We start from the raw sequence: 21,516 nt of genomic DNA on the forward strand, positions 1-21,516 counted from the left end.
GATGTGACATAACACAAATCCAAAATACTCTACAAGATAATTAAAACATACACAAAACACCAACACACAAACAACAAAATAAACGACATTATACAAAATTTAAAATTTAAAAACTTTTTAGTGCCAACCCTATACCAGAGTATCCCGAGAGAAATTATTGGACGAGTCAGTCTTCCCTGTTATTATACTTTGTAACCAGATAGCATACTGTGCTATGCTTTCCTGCATTATTGCGATGAATTTAGTCGAACTAGGTACAACTTTTAGACCTAGGCGTAGAACATTGTAGAAATAGTTTTTATTATTAAAATATTTGAAAGAATTTTTCTTTACTAAGCTAATATTTGTAAGTTTGTTGTTTATTAATTGGAAATATGTTATATGATTTATAATCAATGGAGTAATGGTAAAAAACGGATTTTGATGTTTAGTTTTATAGCTATAATGATAAATTTATAAAAAAAAAACGATAAAAAAACTTTCCATAAATGGACTTTGAAGAATGGACTTTGATGATATTTTACAATGAAATTACGTAGAAGATAAATCCTTTATTGGAAAAGTAGTCCCTGCAAATACTATTTATGCATACTTTAGCTATAGGAATATCTTAAAAAATACAAAATAGCGGTAATAAATTATATTAAAGAACGATAGAATATAATAATAAGATTTTCTAGGACGAAGACAATATCTTATATATAAAATTCTCGTGTCACAATGTTAGTCTGCATACTCCTCCGAAACGGGTGGACCGATTCTCATGAAATTTTCTGTGCATATCGGGTAAGTCTGAGAATCGGCCAACATCTATTTTTCATATGTACGAGTATGACAGATGACAAAAAACTGCTTCCTCCTTAATATAGATCAATCCATATCATAAAACTCGATAGATTTTTTAGATTACATAGTATAAAGTATTCCATGCACGCCATACAAAATCTCAGGCAGTATATTTACTGAGCATATTGTATTATTATATAAACTATTTTCGCATGTGTTCGTGCGACGTGATCCGAATTGAAGCCAAATTGCCTCTTGTCACTATTGACGGAAATATGTGAGGTGACTCTTAAGGATGGATGTAGGTGGTCCCTTTGACTTTTCGATATTCCGCCAAAGCAATATTTTAAACATGCTTCTATAGAGTTCTGTTTACAATTTGTACACTAGACTTATATTTATTTTAATCCATACTAATATTATAAATGCGAAAGTAACTCTGTCTGTCTGTCTGTTACTCAATCACGCCTTAACTACTGAACCAACTTGCATGAAATTTGGTATAGAGATATTTTGACACTCGAGAAAGAACATGGGATAGAATTTATCCCGGAAATCCTACGGGAACGGGTTTTTCTTTGAAAACGCGGGCGAAGCCGCGGGCGGAAAGCTAGTTCAATGTAAATATCGATATTCATAGCGTAATGTATCTTAGTTCCTTTTTCGCAAACGTTCATAAAACCAATTAATCAATGTCAAAATAATTTAATTGCGAATTAAATATAGTAATTTTAATATTATATTCATCTCATCAATGTGTGTATTCAAACGTACACTATGTATTTAAACGTACACAATCCATTTCAAAGTAGCAATTTATGATCTTTAATTAATTTACAACTAGTCAAATTATAATTGAAAAATAGCACTACACTGCGTACAACGTTGATAACGAATTATTAAATGCCGCACGTATTCGTACGATTTGATGCGAATCACGTATCAACTGTCTCCCTTCATAGACACGGGTCATAGTTTGACGGAAAATGACAGAAATATATGAAATGGCTAAGGGCGTTTGTCCACTACAAGGAATTTTACGGTCCGGCATTCCGATTTTTTACGGTCCGGTATGGCACCCCATTAATCTATATACTAGCTTGTGCACTATACGTAATTTTACTGTCCGACATTTTACTTTTCCCTATTCCGGATGGTTTTTTGTGTCTACGAGTCGCTGTAGGTATAATTGTTTTCGAATGCCCACTTGCTTGGATTTTTAACCGACTTCAAAAAAAGGAGGAGGTTATCAATTCGGCCGGTATGTTTTTTTTTTTTTTTATGTATGTACACCGATTACTCCGTGGTTTCTGAACCGATTTACGTGATTCTTTTTTTGTTCGATGCGGGATGGTGTCGAATTGGTCCCATAAAAATTTTATTCGGATAGGCCCAGTAGTTTTTATTTTATGAGCATTTTTGTCTGTATTTGTAAATGTTGCAAGTGCAAGTTTGAAGTCGGTTGTTTTTAACGCAGTTATTGACTTGTACTGTTTTTACTGCATATGCCAATTGAAAGCAAGCTCTTGTTTTACTTTCTTTTAGTTGGCAATGAGATTTGAGAAGTCGGTATTGTTATTTTATATACATTGACCAAGCATTGACCTATAATTATTATCTAAGTAAGTGTTGGTAAGTTAAAGTTCAAGTGGGAATAGCTTTAGCTCCTCGTCACCGATTAAAATAAATAAGTGAAACACGCATTTTAAATCTCTTACGGAACTTTACTTTTTATTATAACGAAATAATATAATATTTCACCTTCTATATTTTTTACTCGTTTCTTGTAAAATGCAAAAACAATCATTTATGATAGCATTATACCGCCAAACTTCCTTGAACTGTACCGCACTGATCCGAGTAAAGACGGACAGGTGCACAAGCAATTCATCGGTTTTTTCATGCCACACCGGACCGTAAAAAATCGGAATGCCGGACAGTAAAATTCCTTGTAGTGCACAAGCGCCCTAAGGGCGTTTGTCCACTACAAGGAATTTTACGGTCCGGCATTCCGATTTTTTACGGTCCGGTATGGCACGCAATTAATCTATATACTAGCCTGTGCACTATACGTAATTTTACTGTCCGACATTTTACTTTTCCCTATTCCGGATGGTTTTTTGAGTTTACGAGTCGCTGTAGGTATAATTGTTTTCGAGTGCCCACTTCCTTGGATTTTACTCTTTTTATTGCATATGCCAATTGAAAGCAAGCTCTTGTTTTACTTTCTTTTAGCTGGCAATGAGATTTGAGAAGTCGGTATTGTTATTTTATATACATTGACCAAGCATTGACCTATAATTATTATCTAAGTAAGTGTTGGTAAGTTAAAGTTCAAGTGGGAATAGATTTAGCTCCTCGTCACCGATTAAAATAAATAAGTGAAACACGCATTTTAAATCTCTTACGGAACTTTACTTTTTATTATAACGAAGTAATATAATATTTCACCTTCTATATTTTTACTCGTTTCTTGTAAAATGCGAAAACAATCATTTATGATAGCATTATACCGCCATACTTCCTTGAACTGTACCGCACTGATCCGAGTAAAGACGGACAGGTGCACAAGCAATTCATCGGTTTTTTCATGCCACACCGGACCGTAAAAAATCGGAATGCCGGACAGTAAAATTCCTTGTAGTGCACAAGCGCCCTAATAGAGTAGTATTTTAACCGATTTCAAAGAAGGAAGGAATCAGCGTTTTTTTTTTTATGTAAGCTTATTATTTTATAGGGTGAAATAAGAGAGATGCTTTATTTTTAAAAGCTTTTCATTTTGTTCTGTTTTAGTACATGCGCACTTAATTAACTTTTGCTGAATTTATAATTGAAGTTTTTATATCCAAATATATTCCATATTTTTCGTTTTAAAGATATAGGTAATAAAAAAACAGGTTTGTGGGGAACCCTCAGTGCGCGAGTCCGACACACTTAGTCGGCTTCTTATTTGAATCAAAGCAATATAATTCCTCTAACGAAACTCGAAAATCTCGTTTTAAAAACAACTCACATATTTTCAAGTTGCTAAGAAATACTCCGATATTGTAATAGCTAGTCTATGAATATGTAACGTGCCTTCACAAAAGTTCCAAAATAATAATTTTTAATCACATTGTAACCGTAACATTATCCTAGTGAAATCAGTATTCGCCTCGCGTCTTTGTTTGGCAATAAATTACAAAGTTTCAGTTGAAACCGACCAACTTCTTGAATATCATTAATTCTAACGAAGCTCCAATCTTAGAGTAATAAGAGATTCGGGTGCGGCTGTTCACGAGCAGTAGCGGAAAGCGGTAAAAATAAAAATATGTAATATAATGTTTATTTGCTAAAAACATAATTTTTTTTAAATATTTATATGCTACAACATGTTACAGCAAGATGTCAAAAAATGCGGCGGTAAGTGGTAAGCGGTGAGTGTTAAGCGGTGAGCGGTAAGTGGTTAGCAGTAAGTGGTAAGCGGCAAGCGGTAAGCGGCAAGCGGTAAGCGGCAAGCAGCAAGCGGCAAGAGGCAATTGGCAAGAGGCAAGGAGTTATATTATCATCACGCTAAGACACACAGGAGCGGAGCAACAAACGGAAAAATATATTTTCTTTCAATTTATCAATGTCCATGGTGTATGTAGAGACAAAAATATTGTAATTCATAACTAAACTTTCACAGAAAATTTTCGCACTATTTTCTAAAAATTAATACAGATTTTTTTTATTATTGTATTTCGTTATTCTATGCTTGGTATTTATGTACAATAAAGTATCAAGTAAATAATAAAATAAAATATTAAATTTTGATTCCCATAAACACAGCCTTATTTACCCTGGTTTAGGTTGAAATTGCTTTTTTACGTAAAATATTTTCCAGCAGCTAGCCTCGATCGCTGACTGACAGATATTATAATAATTCATATTCCGTACTTTCCACTTTTCCATATTTTAACATCTAAACATTTGATGGATAATGTCAGATCCAATAACTTCGATATCGGTGCTTTTAGCTTTATTGTTTTTTATATTTTTGACGTGACAACGTCTTATAATTCGATAGAGCCGGCTGCACGCACAAAAAAATGACTCATGCGGCGTTACCTCGCTCTGAGGCGTTCCATGTAAAGCTTGAAGTGCAAGCAAGAGCGCGGAACGAGCGACAAAGAAGCACAATCGGCCGTTGTCACGTTCAACTATCGTCAGTAAACCGACTTTACAGACAACGAATTTTTTTTGTAAATTGTTTCGAATAATAGACACTAATGTCTATTATTTTAATTGCCTTTTGTTTACATAGGTTTTGTAGAAATTAGAAACATTTTTAATTCTAATGATTTTCTCAGAAACTGGACACGTTTGTCAGTATTTTCATTGTTTTTATTTTTGAGTTGACTATTAAATTTACGTTATTACTGCTTTTAATTTTAATTTTATTATTACCATATATTTGAATTAATAATTTAAAGAATTATTTGTGCGTGGAGCAGATATATAGCCAATCTACTTGAATAACCCTAAAACGTTTAAACACACAACAAAAAATAAAGCTTTTTTTCTCTTTTTGTTATTTCCGTTTAAAAACGCTTTTTTCTCAAAATATATTTTTGTATTTTCCTTTTCGTAGCCGCCCAAACATGGCACGTGTCTCTAACTAGAGTAAAGTAATCCAATTACTTTTAGTAATAATCTAAATGAGTTTACACGAACGCGTTGGTTTCAAGTTTGTAAGAAATTCGCGCCATACCTCCGTAATTAAAGCTGGGTAAGGTAAATCGCGAATATATAAAAATAACCTTTTGGTACATGATTTATGAAGGCGGTTTATATGAATTTCATTTTATAGTTTGCGTATTCTGCTTTATAATTAACGTGAAATTTAAAATATTTTTTTGATTCGAATGTTCGAAATCATGTGTGATTAGAAGTCATGATTTGATAATTTAAGGATCAACAACATGATTTAACATTATTGTATGGATTTTTATTGATATAAAATATCACGTTAAAATTAGTCAATTCGGTAGTGAAACGCTTGTACGAATAATAATTATAAGCTTTATCTAAATTTATCGATAAAAATATGTAAATTTGAGTTAATTTGTGACTTGAGACAATTTTTTGATGTGAAACTTCTTTAAGCGAATTGAGAGTAAAATTTCAAGGTCGCGTCGTGGCAATACCATCACGTCATGTGATAAGGCGACGAATTTGTAATCTTTGAAGCTTGCCAAAGAAGTTTCTCGCTGACACGTGTGCTCGGTACACACTCTTTTTTAATATTTAATTTTGTGTCTCAATACTTATAAACGAATGAACATATTTGTACAATAGTATACTGTTGCATTATTTCAATACCCCTATTAGCTATAGGTATATTTATTACCGAGAAACAGAACAAGGAAGTTGGGGCTGACTAAGTTCCTTAATTACTACACGCGCTAAAACTTTACGGGAAACTCAACCACATGTTTAATATTAATAGTAACTCTTTTACTTTGTTCTTTTAGAAAGGCTTATGAGCTTTGAAGTTTGAGACAAGCGTAGGGTTGAAAAGACAAATGTAAGAGTTTCCGCATGTAATTCTTTTTGTTTTTCAAATCAATGGTATGACTATTAATTGTACTTAATAACACCATTTAAAGGTTCCATCCTTGGTTCCATCAAAGTCAATTTTTGTTCTACATTTGTTTTTCATTTTACCTATATCAAGCAATACTTTACTGCGGCATAATATCTGTCTTTATCTATATATTTTTCTTAATTGAATCGATATAAAAGGTTTTTCAGGTTTTTTATAGAACAGAATAGGAACAGGAACTTTCTGCGGGCAAGCGGGCTATATCTGTCTGTCTGTACCTCCTTCATGACTGTTGTGCCTGAGTAATAACTAAACCGATTTGAATGAAACTTGGTACGAATATAGCTTCAATATAGTTCTTAAATAAGATAAGTGGATAGGGACGAGAATTTATTATTTATTTTTTGTTTTTTAGACAATTTTCACACACGGCACGATCTGATCCCATACTAAGCTTTCGCTTGGATTATGGAAACCAGGTGGCTGATAAACATACATATAAAATATTAAATAAATACTTTTTAAGATAATTATTAACACCCAGTCACAGAGCAACCATCTATGTTCATCACACAGATATTTGCCCCGGGTGGGAAATGAACCCACCACTTCTGGCAAGGCAGGGTCACTACCAACTAGGCGAACTGGTCAGTCAATATTATGCGGTTCCTTTGACTTTGCGGGCGAAAATTTAAAATATCACGCGACAAAATAGGTCGTGCAAATGGCGCTTAATCCATACAACACGCAATCAATACCACTCGATGGGATCATTATCCCATAACATCATTAGTGGTTGCAATGCACCCTCCAATTAAAATTTATCAATAGTCAACTTTACGAAGTGTGTGCTTCGATACGACTGCGTCATTATTGCGTTTTTTGATGGATTTTTGAGTTGTCACGCGATTACAGATTACATGTGGTAGTTGGTATGTACATAACTACATAGGATGAAACAGTCGTTGTAGCTGTCTGCCTTCCTATGTATATTTTAATCTTTAGAACTACGCAAGGGATTAGGATGCGTTTTTTTTAATGGATAGAGTGGTTCTCGAGGAAGGTTGAGCGGCTTTTGTTTACAAGATTCTATGAATTTGATTTCCTTTAGATGTTAATTATAAATAATAGCGAAAATGCATTTAAATTATAGGTATCTAACGTTATTTCCTATTCTATCATATATTTTGCATTGAATTTGGATGTTTATATGTAAACATATTAATCAACCAGAGTTAAAGTAACAGTTAAAGTTCAAGTCAAAGTTTACGTTAAATTTAAAATTACAGTTAAAGTCAAAACTACAATTAAAGTTACAGTTACAGGGTATACCTAGTTGAAGTTATGGTTAAAGTAAAAGTTAAAGTTACAGTTAAAGTTAACAAGGGCTGTATAGTGTATAGGGCATAAGGTTTTTAAGATTTATCTCGGATATATTAGAACCTTAATTAGTTTAATTGCAAGCGTCACAATAAAACAGAATGAATACATTAACCAACTTAAATCCAGCAATTTCACAAATAACATAGGCCCAAAATGGTTCAATTTGGCAAATTTTATCCGAATAATATTCCGTTGAAATTAGTTCGGCGTCGACGCTCGTAATTTCGCAACTGAATAGCGGACAATTTGTGACGTCATATGCAGACATTTTGTTGACGACGAGCGTGGAAATACGAATGTGCCATAAAGTTGGTAAATTTGTATAAATAGACGGCTTTTTGTTGAAGTTTTGGTGGGAAGTGTTTCTTAATATTATATTATGTATACTCAAACTCATATCTATCTAAACATATAATATTCTAAAGCTGAAGAGTTTGTTTGTTTGTTTGAACGCGCTAATGTCAGGAACTACTATTACTCCGATTTGAAAAATTATTCGGTGTTAGATATCCCATTTATCGAGGAAGGCTATAGGTTAGGTATATCATCGCGCTAAGAGCAACAGGAGTGGAGCAATACGGGTAAAACCGCGGGGCACAGCTATAGTCACAGATAATATCTCGTATTATATTAGAATATACAACTACATTTTATAATAATACTTGTTCAAATTTCTTATATTGTCGATAATTAGAATACATACTTCAAGGATTAGACTAAGAAATAGGTTTCAGATATATTATGTACCCCGATAGAACCTACATCCATAAAATATTGGACGATGTAAATTCTGAAAAGGTTTTCAATTCTCAAAGCATTTTCATAATCTTTTCAATTCTTTTTATTTATGTAATCTTTTAAGTATTTAAGAATAGTCATTAAGACTAGCAAATATAAGTGACAATTTACCATAATTATAACGCTCTATTAATTGTATTTTCATTCAATAATCAACCTCATCCAATGTTCAAATTCCATGTTATATTGTCTGGTTGAATTCCACACATAATTATTTCTGGCCACAGCGAGATATGTCCTCAAATTCTACATGAAAATTATGTACGGTAAATAGGTCATGCGAATCGCGTATATATTAGGGTTCATTTTATTGTATTTACCGTTCTTTTAATTTATTATTTTACCTGGTATTGTATTGTGTATTAATGGCTTTTTAAGTTTTACTGCTTTCCTTGGCTCTGCTATTCATTCTAACCTATCTATATAGGCTCATAAGTCATAACCTACCTAATATTAGTATTTAACTATTTAGTAACTTCTTACTGGTTCTAACAATTTCTTTTACTAGCGGTCCGCCCCGGCTGCGCCCGTGGTACTTACGTTTTCTCTCCATAAGAACCATCCTCGTATTTCAATGAATATAACAAAAAATAATTATCGAAATCGGTCTACCCGTTCACGCGTGATGCCGTGACCAACCACTTATCCTATTACAAAAACTGAAAATAAGACAAAAGCATCAATACAAACAAAAAACACATGCTGTGACGTAAATAAATGTAAAAACGGGCTCTTTGTAAACACGTAAATAAAGCGGAAACGCGGCCATTTTTAAACGGAACTGCAATGCGATATGTCATGCCGCGATAAGGGAAGCTTTCTCATGTTGTTAATTAATATTTGGGTGTAATTTTAAAAGTTGTTTAGAGGTGAATTAAGGATAAATAACTAAGTAAAACATGTTTATTTTATTTTATTACACTTTAGTGTACCTACTACAATCATTAAATAAACAGAAACAATAAAAATAAAAAATGGTACCAGGAAGATGTAGCACATGGCAGCCTAATCACTAAACAGTGATCTCTGCCAGGCAACCACGGGGAGAATGGGGGAAGGTGTTGTGAGGTGAGCGTGGTGAATTGATTAAAATTAAACAACTGCAACGGAAGAAAACCCTTTTTTATTTCATTTCAAACATAACAAGTGATTATGAACATAGCGCAAATTCATAAAATAATATTAAACTATTACCACAAAGGTTTCACTGTGAAGATATTTAAGTATTCATTTGATTCAATTCAAAAATCTACATAACGCTGATGTTGGCGTAAAGCTCGAATCCACCAAAAGATGATATTTTATAGCTTTTAATAATGGTTTTTGTAAAAATTTACTTTAGGAATGACGATCAAATAATAAATATTACAACTATTTGAAAGAACAGTGTGTTTATATTTAAAATGTGTATTTATTTTTGGGATTTTTAAACTCTTAGCTATTTGTTAGTTATCAGTTGGAGTGATTTTGACTGAACAAAAACATATTTACCCGTTTTAGAACTAAAAACTTATCTATATCTTAACTAATAATCAAGTAACAAAACATTTTTTTATTTATTTATAGAGATTTAACCTATATACAATCTACAGATAGGCTGCCGTCACCATAGAAATCTAAATAACAAGACACATAGAAGTGTCAAGTGCTATAATGTCATAATTCGTATGAAAACCGCTGTCGCCAAAATCAACACATTCAAACCGAAAGCTAAACAGTACACACAAGTAAACTATGCCTTTTATTGGACAGCTTGATTTTAGTGAAAACTAAATTAACTATTAAATTAAGCTTTTGAATATGTATCCTAACGCACGAATTTACGGTTTATTTTAGAATAACATCCCTAAGTATATGAGACTTTTTGCTCCAATACGAACAAACGTGATAATAAGAATGGTCGACTGTGTCATTCATTGTTATTTCGATTACTATGGTGACACTCGTAATACTTGTAAATATTCTATAATTTAAGGAAAAACGGCATTATTTCTAAAAAAAAATATTTTCCGATGAAATATTATTCCTTTATAAGTATAATTACAACTTGTGGAAGAATTTCCGCAATGGGAATTGCTGAAACACACCATGTATACACTCATACGTCTCCAGAGCAACTGAACAGTGACGAATGCACTGGTGATGTGAAAATCACCTGAGTGGCGACAAGGTCACGCACGCTTACGACTTCTAGTGTCTTGTTATTTAGATTTCTATGGCCGTCACCATGGTAACAATAACTTATATATATTTTTCCTTCTATCCTTCAATTTATATTAGCTGATGCAGTGGATCTCACACCTAACCCACACAACGGTTCTTAGCATTAATCTCGATAATGGATGAAGATCCAATGGATTTGAAGACATTGCGAACGTTCAATTACTATTTCTATTGGTTTGTAGATTTGGATTTCATTTAACACTTATATTTGGGTTTACAGAATTGTTTACACAGCGGTTTTAGTATATTATGTTATGAAATAGGTAACTAATTTATGCATGAAAAATATGAAAAGTGACATTATTAAAATGGTCTAGCGTCGATAAGTTCAACATAAGGCTTTTGCTTTCAATAATATTACATGAGGTATCCACAAATAAGTACCTTCGTTTTCGTAAGTAAGTATTTTTGATGCAAAGGTTGATTAAACCACACAAACATATAGACAGACAAAAATTATCAAATCTGTATTAAACTATGTACATATGTACATATTTGTCGTACATATATATGTACTTATAATATTATAGGTTTTAGATTATTTCGCTATCTTTATTAAACAGTCATAAATGAATGTCTATTTACAAAATTATAAACACTACATTATATAACCTTAAATAATATCTAACAATATAACGCAGCCAATTAATTTACAATAAAAATCACCATGCAAAGTACGCTAAATGTAATACCTAAGACTTCCTATTTACCTCATAAGCTAGTACCTACGCCATAGAAATGCCTTGAAACAAATGACCTAAAAACGGGTTTCATCTGAAGCCCGAGTACCTCTCACTTCGAGATGAAAGAAGCTGAAACACAGTATAATGGCATTATTGTCATGTTTCTTCCATAGTAAGACTTTAACAACACCTACTTGCATTTTTACATTTTTTAAACAATACTTTGTTACAGAAATCGTGATTTTATACTAATCCTAAAAAATATATTAAAAATTGTGTTAATAATAAATAGTCTTTAGTCTATATGGTATACAAGACCAATAATTATTAATTATTAGTTTCAAATAAAATATTTCTATTAAAATTTATTGTGGCAACTTAATAAAAAAATAACATATATAATACGCTGTAGACAGAGAATCTGTCTACGTTATACGCACTCTGTAGTTGGAATAGAAAAAAAAACAAAAGAAGAAGAATAATAATCTGGCGGCAAATACAATTCGAAATTTAAACGCGGCGCGAATTACGCACGGGTTTAATTTGAATTGAAACAGATTGAAATTTATTATCTATGAATTAACGGATAATAATAAAATTGGAATCAATGAACTATTTACAAATGAACACGTAATGTATGAGATAACGAAAAATCAGGATTATGTACGAAGTGATAATATTTATCTGATAAGTAAAGGTAAACGAGTTCAAATAATATTATTATGGTGTGGTCGTGATATTGGTGTTAAAATGGCTCCCAAGAAAAAGAAAGTGAATAATAATGTAAAGGAACAGGAAAAGGAAAAGATTAGCAATGTGAGTTAATTAACATTACATATAACATTTTTGTACTTATAGAGGTTATTTATTTAATATTAATTAATAACAAAACTCAGTTTGTTTCTTCCTGAAAAATTTAAATTCACAAAGTACCTAGTACTTATATGGGAGCATGTAGCAAAATAAATTCTATCAATAAAAAATAGAGTTATAAAACTCTATTTTTTATTGCAACAATATTTTTGATAAAAGTACTGAATAATATATTAACACTAATCGTATAGGTTTTTCCAAGTATACCTATATCTATATAATCTTATCGTAATTAGGAGATCCCACGGTCTAGATTTAGGAAATTGCTTCAGTCAATAAATTTGGATTGAATATGTACATTATTTTGCATATTATTAACTAACATATTTCTCAAAAAGTTTACAACATACATTTGAAAACAATTATATATGTATTTTTAGAATAATTGGTTCCATCAATATTCCTTCTGAAATAATTATAATGTATATTTATATATTAACACGGGCTTCTAAATTAGCCTAATTAGATTAACACTACACAACTTTCTAATCAAAGAAATTTCACACATGCGCTTTGCTCGAACCAATTTGTCCCTCCTTGTTTTAAACGAGACCCAAATTAGGACGACCCTTAACCTACTGAAGGGTCTTTGTAGGGGATTTAACAGATCGTTTAATGACATAAATGTGGTTCACGTTATTTTTTTACTTATACCACATTATATATTATAGTATAGAAGTATAAACAATTATTTTTTTCATTTTAGTACAAAGAAGTAGCCTAGTTTATGAGAAGTGTGATTTCGAAGAATAAGTGCTAATATGGTTGTACTGATTAAGTTTGAATAAAAAAAAACCCTGTAATGATTCTTAAACTCAGAGACTACCGACTGGTAGAGCTTTCTAATAATTTATTTTTGAAAAACTGCTATGTAAAAGGTGATTATGGCATTTGTCTAATTCAACAAGTCACATGCACCTATGTTAATGTGATGACCAAACTTGTCATATCCAAATAATATGCTTCAGCTCATTATTAACACGCTTATATTCTTCACCTGTATGTTTGTATGTAACTGAATCCAACTAAACGGACAGATTAATTTCCAATTTTGCACACTTATCAATCATCGGTGGTATCTTTATTTATAACTAGCTGTGCCGCGCGGTTTCACCCGCGTAGCTCTGCTCCTGTTGGTCTTAGCGTGATGATATATAGCCTATAGCCTTCCTCGATAAATGGGCTATCTAATACAGAAAGAATTTTTCAAATCGGACCAGTAGTTCCCGAGATTAGCGCGTTTAAACAAACAAACTATTCAGCTCTATAATATAAGTTTAGATTTCATGAGTTTATTAAAGCGTGTTTTTTAGTTTTTAAACTATAGTTTATTTGTTCTGTAATTAACATAATTATTCTACTCTTTCAGGTATGGCTTATAGTAGTATCTGCAGCAGTAATACTACTTGCTGTGCTATCTTTCCGACTATATATCAGACTGTCTACTGTACCGGAGCTACCAAAAGTAGATTTGAATGTCTGGTGGGGACCTAATACTACTAACCAGGATACTTCGATACGGAAGTATAGAGTCATTTTCTCTGATGCTGTAAGTATAAAAACACACACACAAACTCAAACTCAATAATTTAAAATGAAACACACAAACTCAAAATTTTTTTATTCAACTAAAGATACACAAGTATTTATACATATCAACATTATTGCACGCCTCATAAGCGAAGCGTTGAGGTGGGTACTACTGTCACTTCGCGCAAAACATCTGATTTTTCAAACTTAAAATGTCTTTATGTATCATACATTGCACTTGTAAGATAATACATACACACACATATTAAGAAAAAACACTATTTTTAACGTTCATGATATTTTTGATGTCATTTTTGTTATTTAAACTAGTTAAAAAACAGTTTAAAAAAGTTCTGTCTTGGACGTCCGTGTGTCTGTATGTGCGGATCCTTCTTCTTGTTAACACGATAGCGACCGAAATACTTTACTAATCGAGTCTTTTTTTTTCTCTTACGCTTGAGTATGCTCAGGAATAGAACCCTTTCATTTTTCAGGGTCTGATTCGATGTGGTTTAATTGTTATTAAATAAACAAAAATAATAATTAATAAATATTTATTAAAAAAAAATTATGAGGCGTGCACTTTTGGATTTTCCAAATTATTTTAAAACTACCTTTATACAATATGTTTCTTAAAAATAGGTAGGTACCTACATAAATAAAAATAATAAGTGCATTAATTAATAATAGTAGGATAACCCTATTTGTGTAATTGTAAAATTACAAGTACCGAATAAGTACGATATGTAACATAAGTTTTACAAAAATAAAATTGAAATCTATTTTTTACTTGCCCTTAAAAACGCAAAGTACTTATTAAATTGAATTTAAAGTAAATTCTAATCCCAATAATAAGGGTTTCCAAATTAATCACTTTTACCAAACTCGACCCTCCTTCATGCAAGATACTATACGTTTTTAATAAAACTAATATTATGTTTAGTTAAAATTGAAACTAATTATTATTCATAGTATATTTATGTCTACAACAACTCTCTTTTTATCAAACCGTCACATCTTTAACCCTAAAAATAACTTGGCAAATTCCCCTAACAATCCCCGAAAGTTGTACAAAACAAGCCCAAAGTTTGAACAACATTTGAGAAGCATCCTTGTAAACAATACAAGGGCTGCCAATTATAACTTTCATTTAATTACTCTTGTTGAAGAATTGTCCGAACCTTGTAATTATTATTGTTGAGAGTATTGATTTAGTATGTTTAGTATCGCTTTTCCTGTTTACGGAGAGCAAATTGGGAAATTCTTTTGGAAAGATTTCTTCAGTTGATTGAAAACACGTTCCTTAGGTATAGTATAAGAAACGTGTTTTAGATTATTTGATTCAAGTTAAAAAAAAGAGTGAAGAGTCGTGTGGCACTCGGGGACTGCCGCGGTAAAGCTATTGCATGCTATGCCTTCAAGCCACACCTCCGAGCCCGTCGGAGTGGGGAGCGTGAGGTTTTTTTGTTACGGAATGTCTGGATTGGGTCCCCGTTCATATGATTTGTATTTGCACGTATGTACATGAATATACACGATATTTGATTTGGATTAAGATTTTGAGAAAATGTGTCTCCTGATGTGTTTCTGAATGTTTTATTTTAAAATTCTGTAATTATTTTGTGATCTTTACCAAAGTTTTGTTTTAGAGGCGCAGTAAGTACTAAGTAGGTAGTGCAGTATCAACAATATAATATGCCTTCACTAATATATTATAAAATATTTCAGCACCATTCTAGAAACAAGATAAACTTCTTCAAATTCAAATTCAAATTCGTTTATTCAATCAAACTTAACCTAACCTTAGAGCTAAATACATTTAGGTGGTTATTGTATAATGATAGGTAAATATCAAACCATCTTACCACAAACATACCCTGATCATATGAACTACATCGTGACATTTCCAAAATTTTATATAGAGCTTTTCGTAGTTCCAAATTTTGAAATCGATCCAGTCGTTCATGAGATTACCGCGTTCAAACAAACAAACCCTTCAACTTTATTTTATAAGTATAAATATAGTTTAGATATATTCTATCATTCTAGATGCAAGAGAATCTACGTAGAAAGTTCGAGACGTTCCGTCGAGCGACTCGAATAAAAAGCCTAGAAGATTCTGCCACTTATGGTATTAATTCGTTTGTTCTTGGCCAAATTTTCGCACATTGGCAGTTTAAATATAAATATCCTGAAAGAGTCAGGTATTTCAATAAATATGAACACTTCAGGACGAATATACAAGGCTTGGATATACATTATGTGCATGTGAAACCGAATGTTGGAAGTAATTTTAAAGTGAGTATGACATTTTTTGTTATTGTATAATGCATACTATCTGACTTCTGGTAAATAAAATATCTCAAATTACAAGGTTTAGATACTGATATATTATGCTTTTATTTTATAATATTCGTACATTAAAAACAATACTGTATCGATATAGAGATTTTAAATTGGTATAGTTTAGTAATATAAAGTCTAAATACAGAAGATTTACAATCTTAATGTTACACAATAAAAAAGCAGTAATAGTGTATGTAAAATATGAAAATGCCTTAAAGTGTATTCAATGTAGAGTCTATATTTCTGTGTATTATATTCTACTAGCTGCGCTCCGTGGTTTTACCCGCTGTGCTCTACTCCTGTTGGTCTTAACGTGATGATATATAGCCTTCCTCGATAAATGGGCTATCAAACACCGAAAGAATTTTTCAAATAGGACCAGTATTTCCCGAGATAAGAGCGTTCAAACAAACAAACAAACTCTTCAGCTTTATAATAACTATTAGTATAGATTAAAATAGGCTTATTTTCTAACTGTAAAATACGCAAAATATCAATAATACTTTACAGGTTTTACCACTGCTACTTCTTCATGGATTCCCTGGTTCAATCAAAGATTTCTATGAAGTGATACCTCTATTGACCACACCTAGAGAAGGATATAATTTCGTATTTGAAGTTATTGTACCTAGCTTACCGGGATTTGCTTTTTCACAGGTAAGAAATTAGAGATTTCAATGTGATTTTTGATGAAAGAAGTGTTTGTGTGTGTGTTTTTTTTTTAATAAGATTTTTGTTGAAATAATTGTTTGTGTGTATGTGTTTTTTTTAACAGGTAAGAAAGAAAGTTAAGACAGCATTTAAACTACATATTAAACGGATTAAATGTGTGTGCGTGTGTCACGGTGCATTTACATCAAACGAACATAGAGCTAGAGCTATAGCAAGAGCATTCTTTCGTGATCTTTTAGTGTTATTCAGTATTAGAAAATTGAATAGAATCTTTTCGAATGCACTTAGAACAATGAAATAATGCTCTACGCCTGTTTATACTAAGAGAATTTGACATGGGGGTTAGAATGAGCATTCGCTCGTTCAATGTAAATGCACCATAATACACACACGTGATATAGAAAAACATAATTAAACGAAATCAAAATATTGTGTATGTGTGTGTGTCACGATTTGTTGTAAAATTTAATTGTATTAACGAAGTCAGTGAATTTAATTATTTGGGTATGTTTGTGTGTATGTGTATATTTGTATTTATGTTTCTGTGTGTGTCACGAGTTGTAAAATTTAATTGAATCAACGAATTTAATTAATTTTATATGAAAGAAGTAAGCGAATGGATTTATGACACAAGCAGTATAATTAATGGCTGAAAGCATGTATTTTAACTCGCATACTTTACTTAAATTTTACAGAGAGTGTTATATAATTTTGGGTAAATACTCGTAATGTTGAAAGTTGCAGCAAACTAGATTTTTGTCCACTATTATAATAATGTGATTTATATCACGTATTTGCGTAGGAAAATAAGGAAAGTCTGAACCAAATGTTAGTATGTACTTTAAAACTGTTGTATGAGCATTATTTAAATATTTGTAAATACATATTATATTTTTTTGACGTGACAACGTCTTATAATTCGATTGAGCCGGCTGCACGCACGAAAAAACATGACTCATGCGGCGTTACCTCGCTCTGAGGCGTTCCATGTAAAGGCTTGAAGTGCAAGCGAGAGCGCGGAACGAGCGACAAAGAAGCACAATCGGACGTTGTCACGTTCAACTATCGTCAGTAAACCGCAATGATATAAGCTTCTTGGTAAACCGAAAGTTACAGACAACTAATTTTTATACATCAAAATTGGACCGCTTCCTCGGTACAGTGGTTAACGCGTGAGCGTAGAACCTGGGGAAGGGGACAGGTCCCCTGTTCGATTCCCAGTGGAAATGAGAAAAAAAATTGTCTTGGTCTCGCAAAATGCTCATCAAATAATTCTCCCTAAAGAAATCGTATATATGCATACTGCTTCTTTTATTTGCCCCATTACAAAAAATACATCTAAATAAAGCTCATTTTCACGCAAATAAGAATAATTATGAAAAGATTTATAAATATTTTCAGAAAATTTGTAGTTCACAAAGTAATGCTTGATGTGTGTGACAGCTGTCATTGCAAGCACATCGGAATTAATTTTATTTCAGAACGACAAATAATTTTCGCATTAACGTAAAATATGGGTGATAAATTGATTTTTATATGTCGTTTACAGGGGTTTTAGTTTAGTTAGGAAAATTTGGAATTTGATACTGCATTATGATATTGATCTAATTGGTTGTTAGTTATAATTATAATAAAATAAATAATAATGTGTGTAACATGCAGGCTTTATCATTCGTTTTTAGGGTTCCGTACCCAAATGGTAAAACGGGAACCCTGTTACTAAGCCTCCGCTGTCTGTCTGTCTGTCTCCATGTTGTATCTCATAAACCGTGATAGCTAGAAAGATGAAATTTTCACAAATGATTTCCTTTGCCGCTATATATTCAAGCGGCTTTAGTAATAGGGTCCCGTTTTAACGTTTGGGTACGGAACCCTTAAAAATTAGTTATTTATTTCGTCTATTTATCTATTTTGGCTGAAAAATTATTTTATTATTTGTCTATTTTACATAACTTTTACAGGATAAGTATTACAAAAGTATATTATTATTTTATAGGGCGCAGTACGACCAGGTCTAACTGCTTACCAAATGGCCATAGTCCTCCGCAATTTAATGGAGCGTATAGGCATAAAACAATTCTACCTCCAAGCTGGGGACTTTGGCCACAACATTGGCTCACATTTGGCCACTCTCTTCCCAAACCAAGTGCTTGGCTATCACACGAATAACCCCATTAACTTCTCTGGTTCGGCCAGTATGGTTTGGGTGGTTGGTGCGATATGGCCAACGATGGTGGCCAAGGAATTTGCGGATAGATTGTATCCTTTGACGGATAAATTGGCGTATTATTTGGAAGAGTTTGGATATAAGCATATACAAGGGACGAAGCCGGATACTTTGGGTAAGATTTGACAATTCTGAACATTAATTTTAATAAAGATGCTATGATTTGGTTTTTTTAATGATATAGACGGGAATTATTGGATATTTTTGATAAGTATTGTTTTTAGAATAGAAAAAATAACTTTCGCCATTCAATTTAAATAAGTAATGAAATATATTTTGCAGTTAATGTTGCAGTCGAACTTATGCGATTGACCATAAACTAAGTAACTAAAACATTCGAAGCAATCCGTGAATGATTGGAACAAAAGAAAGTTAAATAGATAATTGAAATATTCAACTTTTGAGCCAAACTATGAAATACCTATAATTTATTTTTTTTATTTATCACTAACAATACCACATTACATATTCTTTAATAATAATCTTTACAAATAATTTCAGGTATCGCTCTCCAAGATTCACCTCTCGGCCTAGCAGTCTACATAATAGACAGAATCCTACTATTTACCGATCCAGCAAATAAATATAAAGAAGATGGCGGACTTTCAGCATTTAATTCAACAGATTTAATTGATAATGTCATGTTGTATTGGAGTACGGGAAGTATTACTACAGCGATGAGATTCTTTAAGGAAATGATGGAGAATAGTGAAATAGAAGAAAAATTGGCGAGGTATGGTATTAATTAATAATTAAAGTGTTTTTAAGCTATTGCATAGCTTCTATCACAGGACTTGAGCGCGGGGACCGAATCGAGAAATTCCGTAACGAAAAAACCTCACGCTCCCCACGGGGACGGGCGCGGAGGTGTGGCTTGAAGGCATAGCATGCAATAGCTTTACCGCGGCAGTCCCCGAGTGACACACGTTTATTTTTATTTGTGTTTTTTGCTATTTCAGATATTTATTTGATTTATGGTATCTAGATTATAATTATTTGTGGCTTACTGTGAATTTTTTATGATTGTCGATCCTGAAACAACCTATTTAAATAGGGCATAATTGTTTCTTACTCCATTTTAATCATTTTCATTTAATTTTCTTTTGAATAGGACTCACATTGATGAATAACGTCGTAATATTCATATATTGTAACTATCTTTCTTAGCATACAGGCTTATGATAGATTTTGTTTTGGAAAATCTTTTCGAAAACAAAAAAAAAAGATTTGGAAAAAGATTTTCCATGAGATATTTTCTATTTAGATAATACCTACAGGTATTTCAAAATGTAAAAGGCTTCAAGTTTCCTTGAACATAATATGTTACGGTTGTACAATAATAATTAATTTATATTCTTTTATAACTATGTAATTCATATACATATTAAATATTTCAATTTTCTTCTTTACAGTATACCAACACAAGTCCCCACATGGGGTTTACGCGCAAAACATGAACTAACTCATTCACCCGACTTCGTTCTTCGTTGGAAATTCCCTAATCTTATAGGAATAACCAATTTACAAGATGGCGGACATTACTTAGCATTCGAGAAACCTGAAGTACTTAGTAACGATATTTTTAAAGCGGTTAAAAGGTTTTTAGAGGTGAAGAGAAATAAATAGATGAATGATAATTGTGTTTTATTTTGGACCCTTAAAAAATTAAATTAAATCCAGGTTAAAAGCTGAATTTAATATATAATCATGGGAACACCGCAACAGATCGAAAAGCTTGACAAACAACAGCGTATTGAGGTATCTATAAATGGGACGGTCTTACAGCGCGTTAAGGAGGTTCGAAACCTTGGAATCATCTTTGACGAGGGTTTAAGATTTGAAAAGCATATCAGTAAAATAGTTTCAAACTGTTTCTATCGTCTGAAGGTACTATATCGCCTGAAAGGGTATTTAAGTTCGGACATTAAGATGCGTCTGTGTGATACTTTGATTCTCTCCAAGTTTAATTATGGAGATACTGTGTATGGTCACCGTCTATTTGCTAGAACGAAGCAAGCTATTCAGCGGGTGCAGAATGCATGTGCTCGATTTTGCTGGCAAATACCACCTAGAAGTCATATTTCACCTTATTTAAACAAAGCAAAGACTTTGAATATGGAAAATCGACGTCGCATGCATTTTGCCTCCTTACTGTTTGGAATAGTGAAAACAGCTACACCTCAGTATCTCCATGATAAATTATCGTGGGGACGTGATACAAACAAAAGATATAAAACAAGGGCATCTTCGTATATCTTGTATCCACATAAGTTTCGAACTGAGGCGTTCAGGGGGAGCTTTAAGTACAATGCAACTAAATGCTGGAATAACTTGCCGCCTCCGTTTCGCAATATTCAATCGTTATCAACGTTTAGATTAAAGTACAAAAACTATCTTATTCAGACGCAGTTAGATCAGCATTAGTTGCA

The 21,516-nt window shown here is 32.3% G+C and overlaps 1 protein-coding gene across 1 annotated transcript; it reads left to right on the forward strand.

Moving 5' to 3' along the window:
- The first annotated feature begins 12,150 nt into the window (after nucleotides 1-12,150).
- Nucleotides 12,151-20,724, forward strand: LOC149898731 (juvenile hormone epoxide hydrolase-like). The gene is made up of 7 exons (XM_090115084.1): nucleotides 12,151-12,255; nucleotides 13,682-13,861; nucleotides 15,892-16,140; nucleotides 16,699-16,845; nucleotides 18,857-19,202; nucleotides 19,589-19,820; nucleotides 20,500-20,724. Exons 1-7 carry the CDS (start codon nucleotides 12,190-12,192, stop codon nucleotides 20,711-20,713), a joined length of 1,434 nt encoding a protein of 477 aa, XP_089971210.1. The 5' UTR covers nucleotides 12,151-12,189; the 3' UTR covers nucleotides 20,714-20,724.
- The last annotated feature ends 792 nt before the right edge of the window (nucleotides 20,725-21,516 follow it).

The sequence above is a fragment of the Colias eurytheme genome, chromosome 22, assembly GCF_061535395.1.
Source record: "Colias eurytheme isolate Ceu_HAF_F1 chromosome 22, ilColEury1 Martin Lab GWU primary, whole genome shotgun sequence".
NCBI lineage: Eukaryota > Metazoa > Arthropoda > Insecta > Lepidoptera > Pieridae > Colias > Colias eurytheme.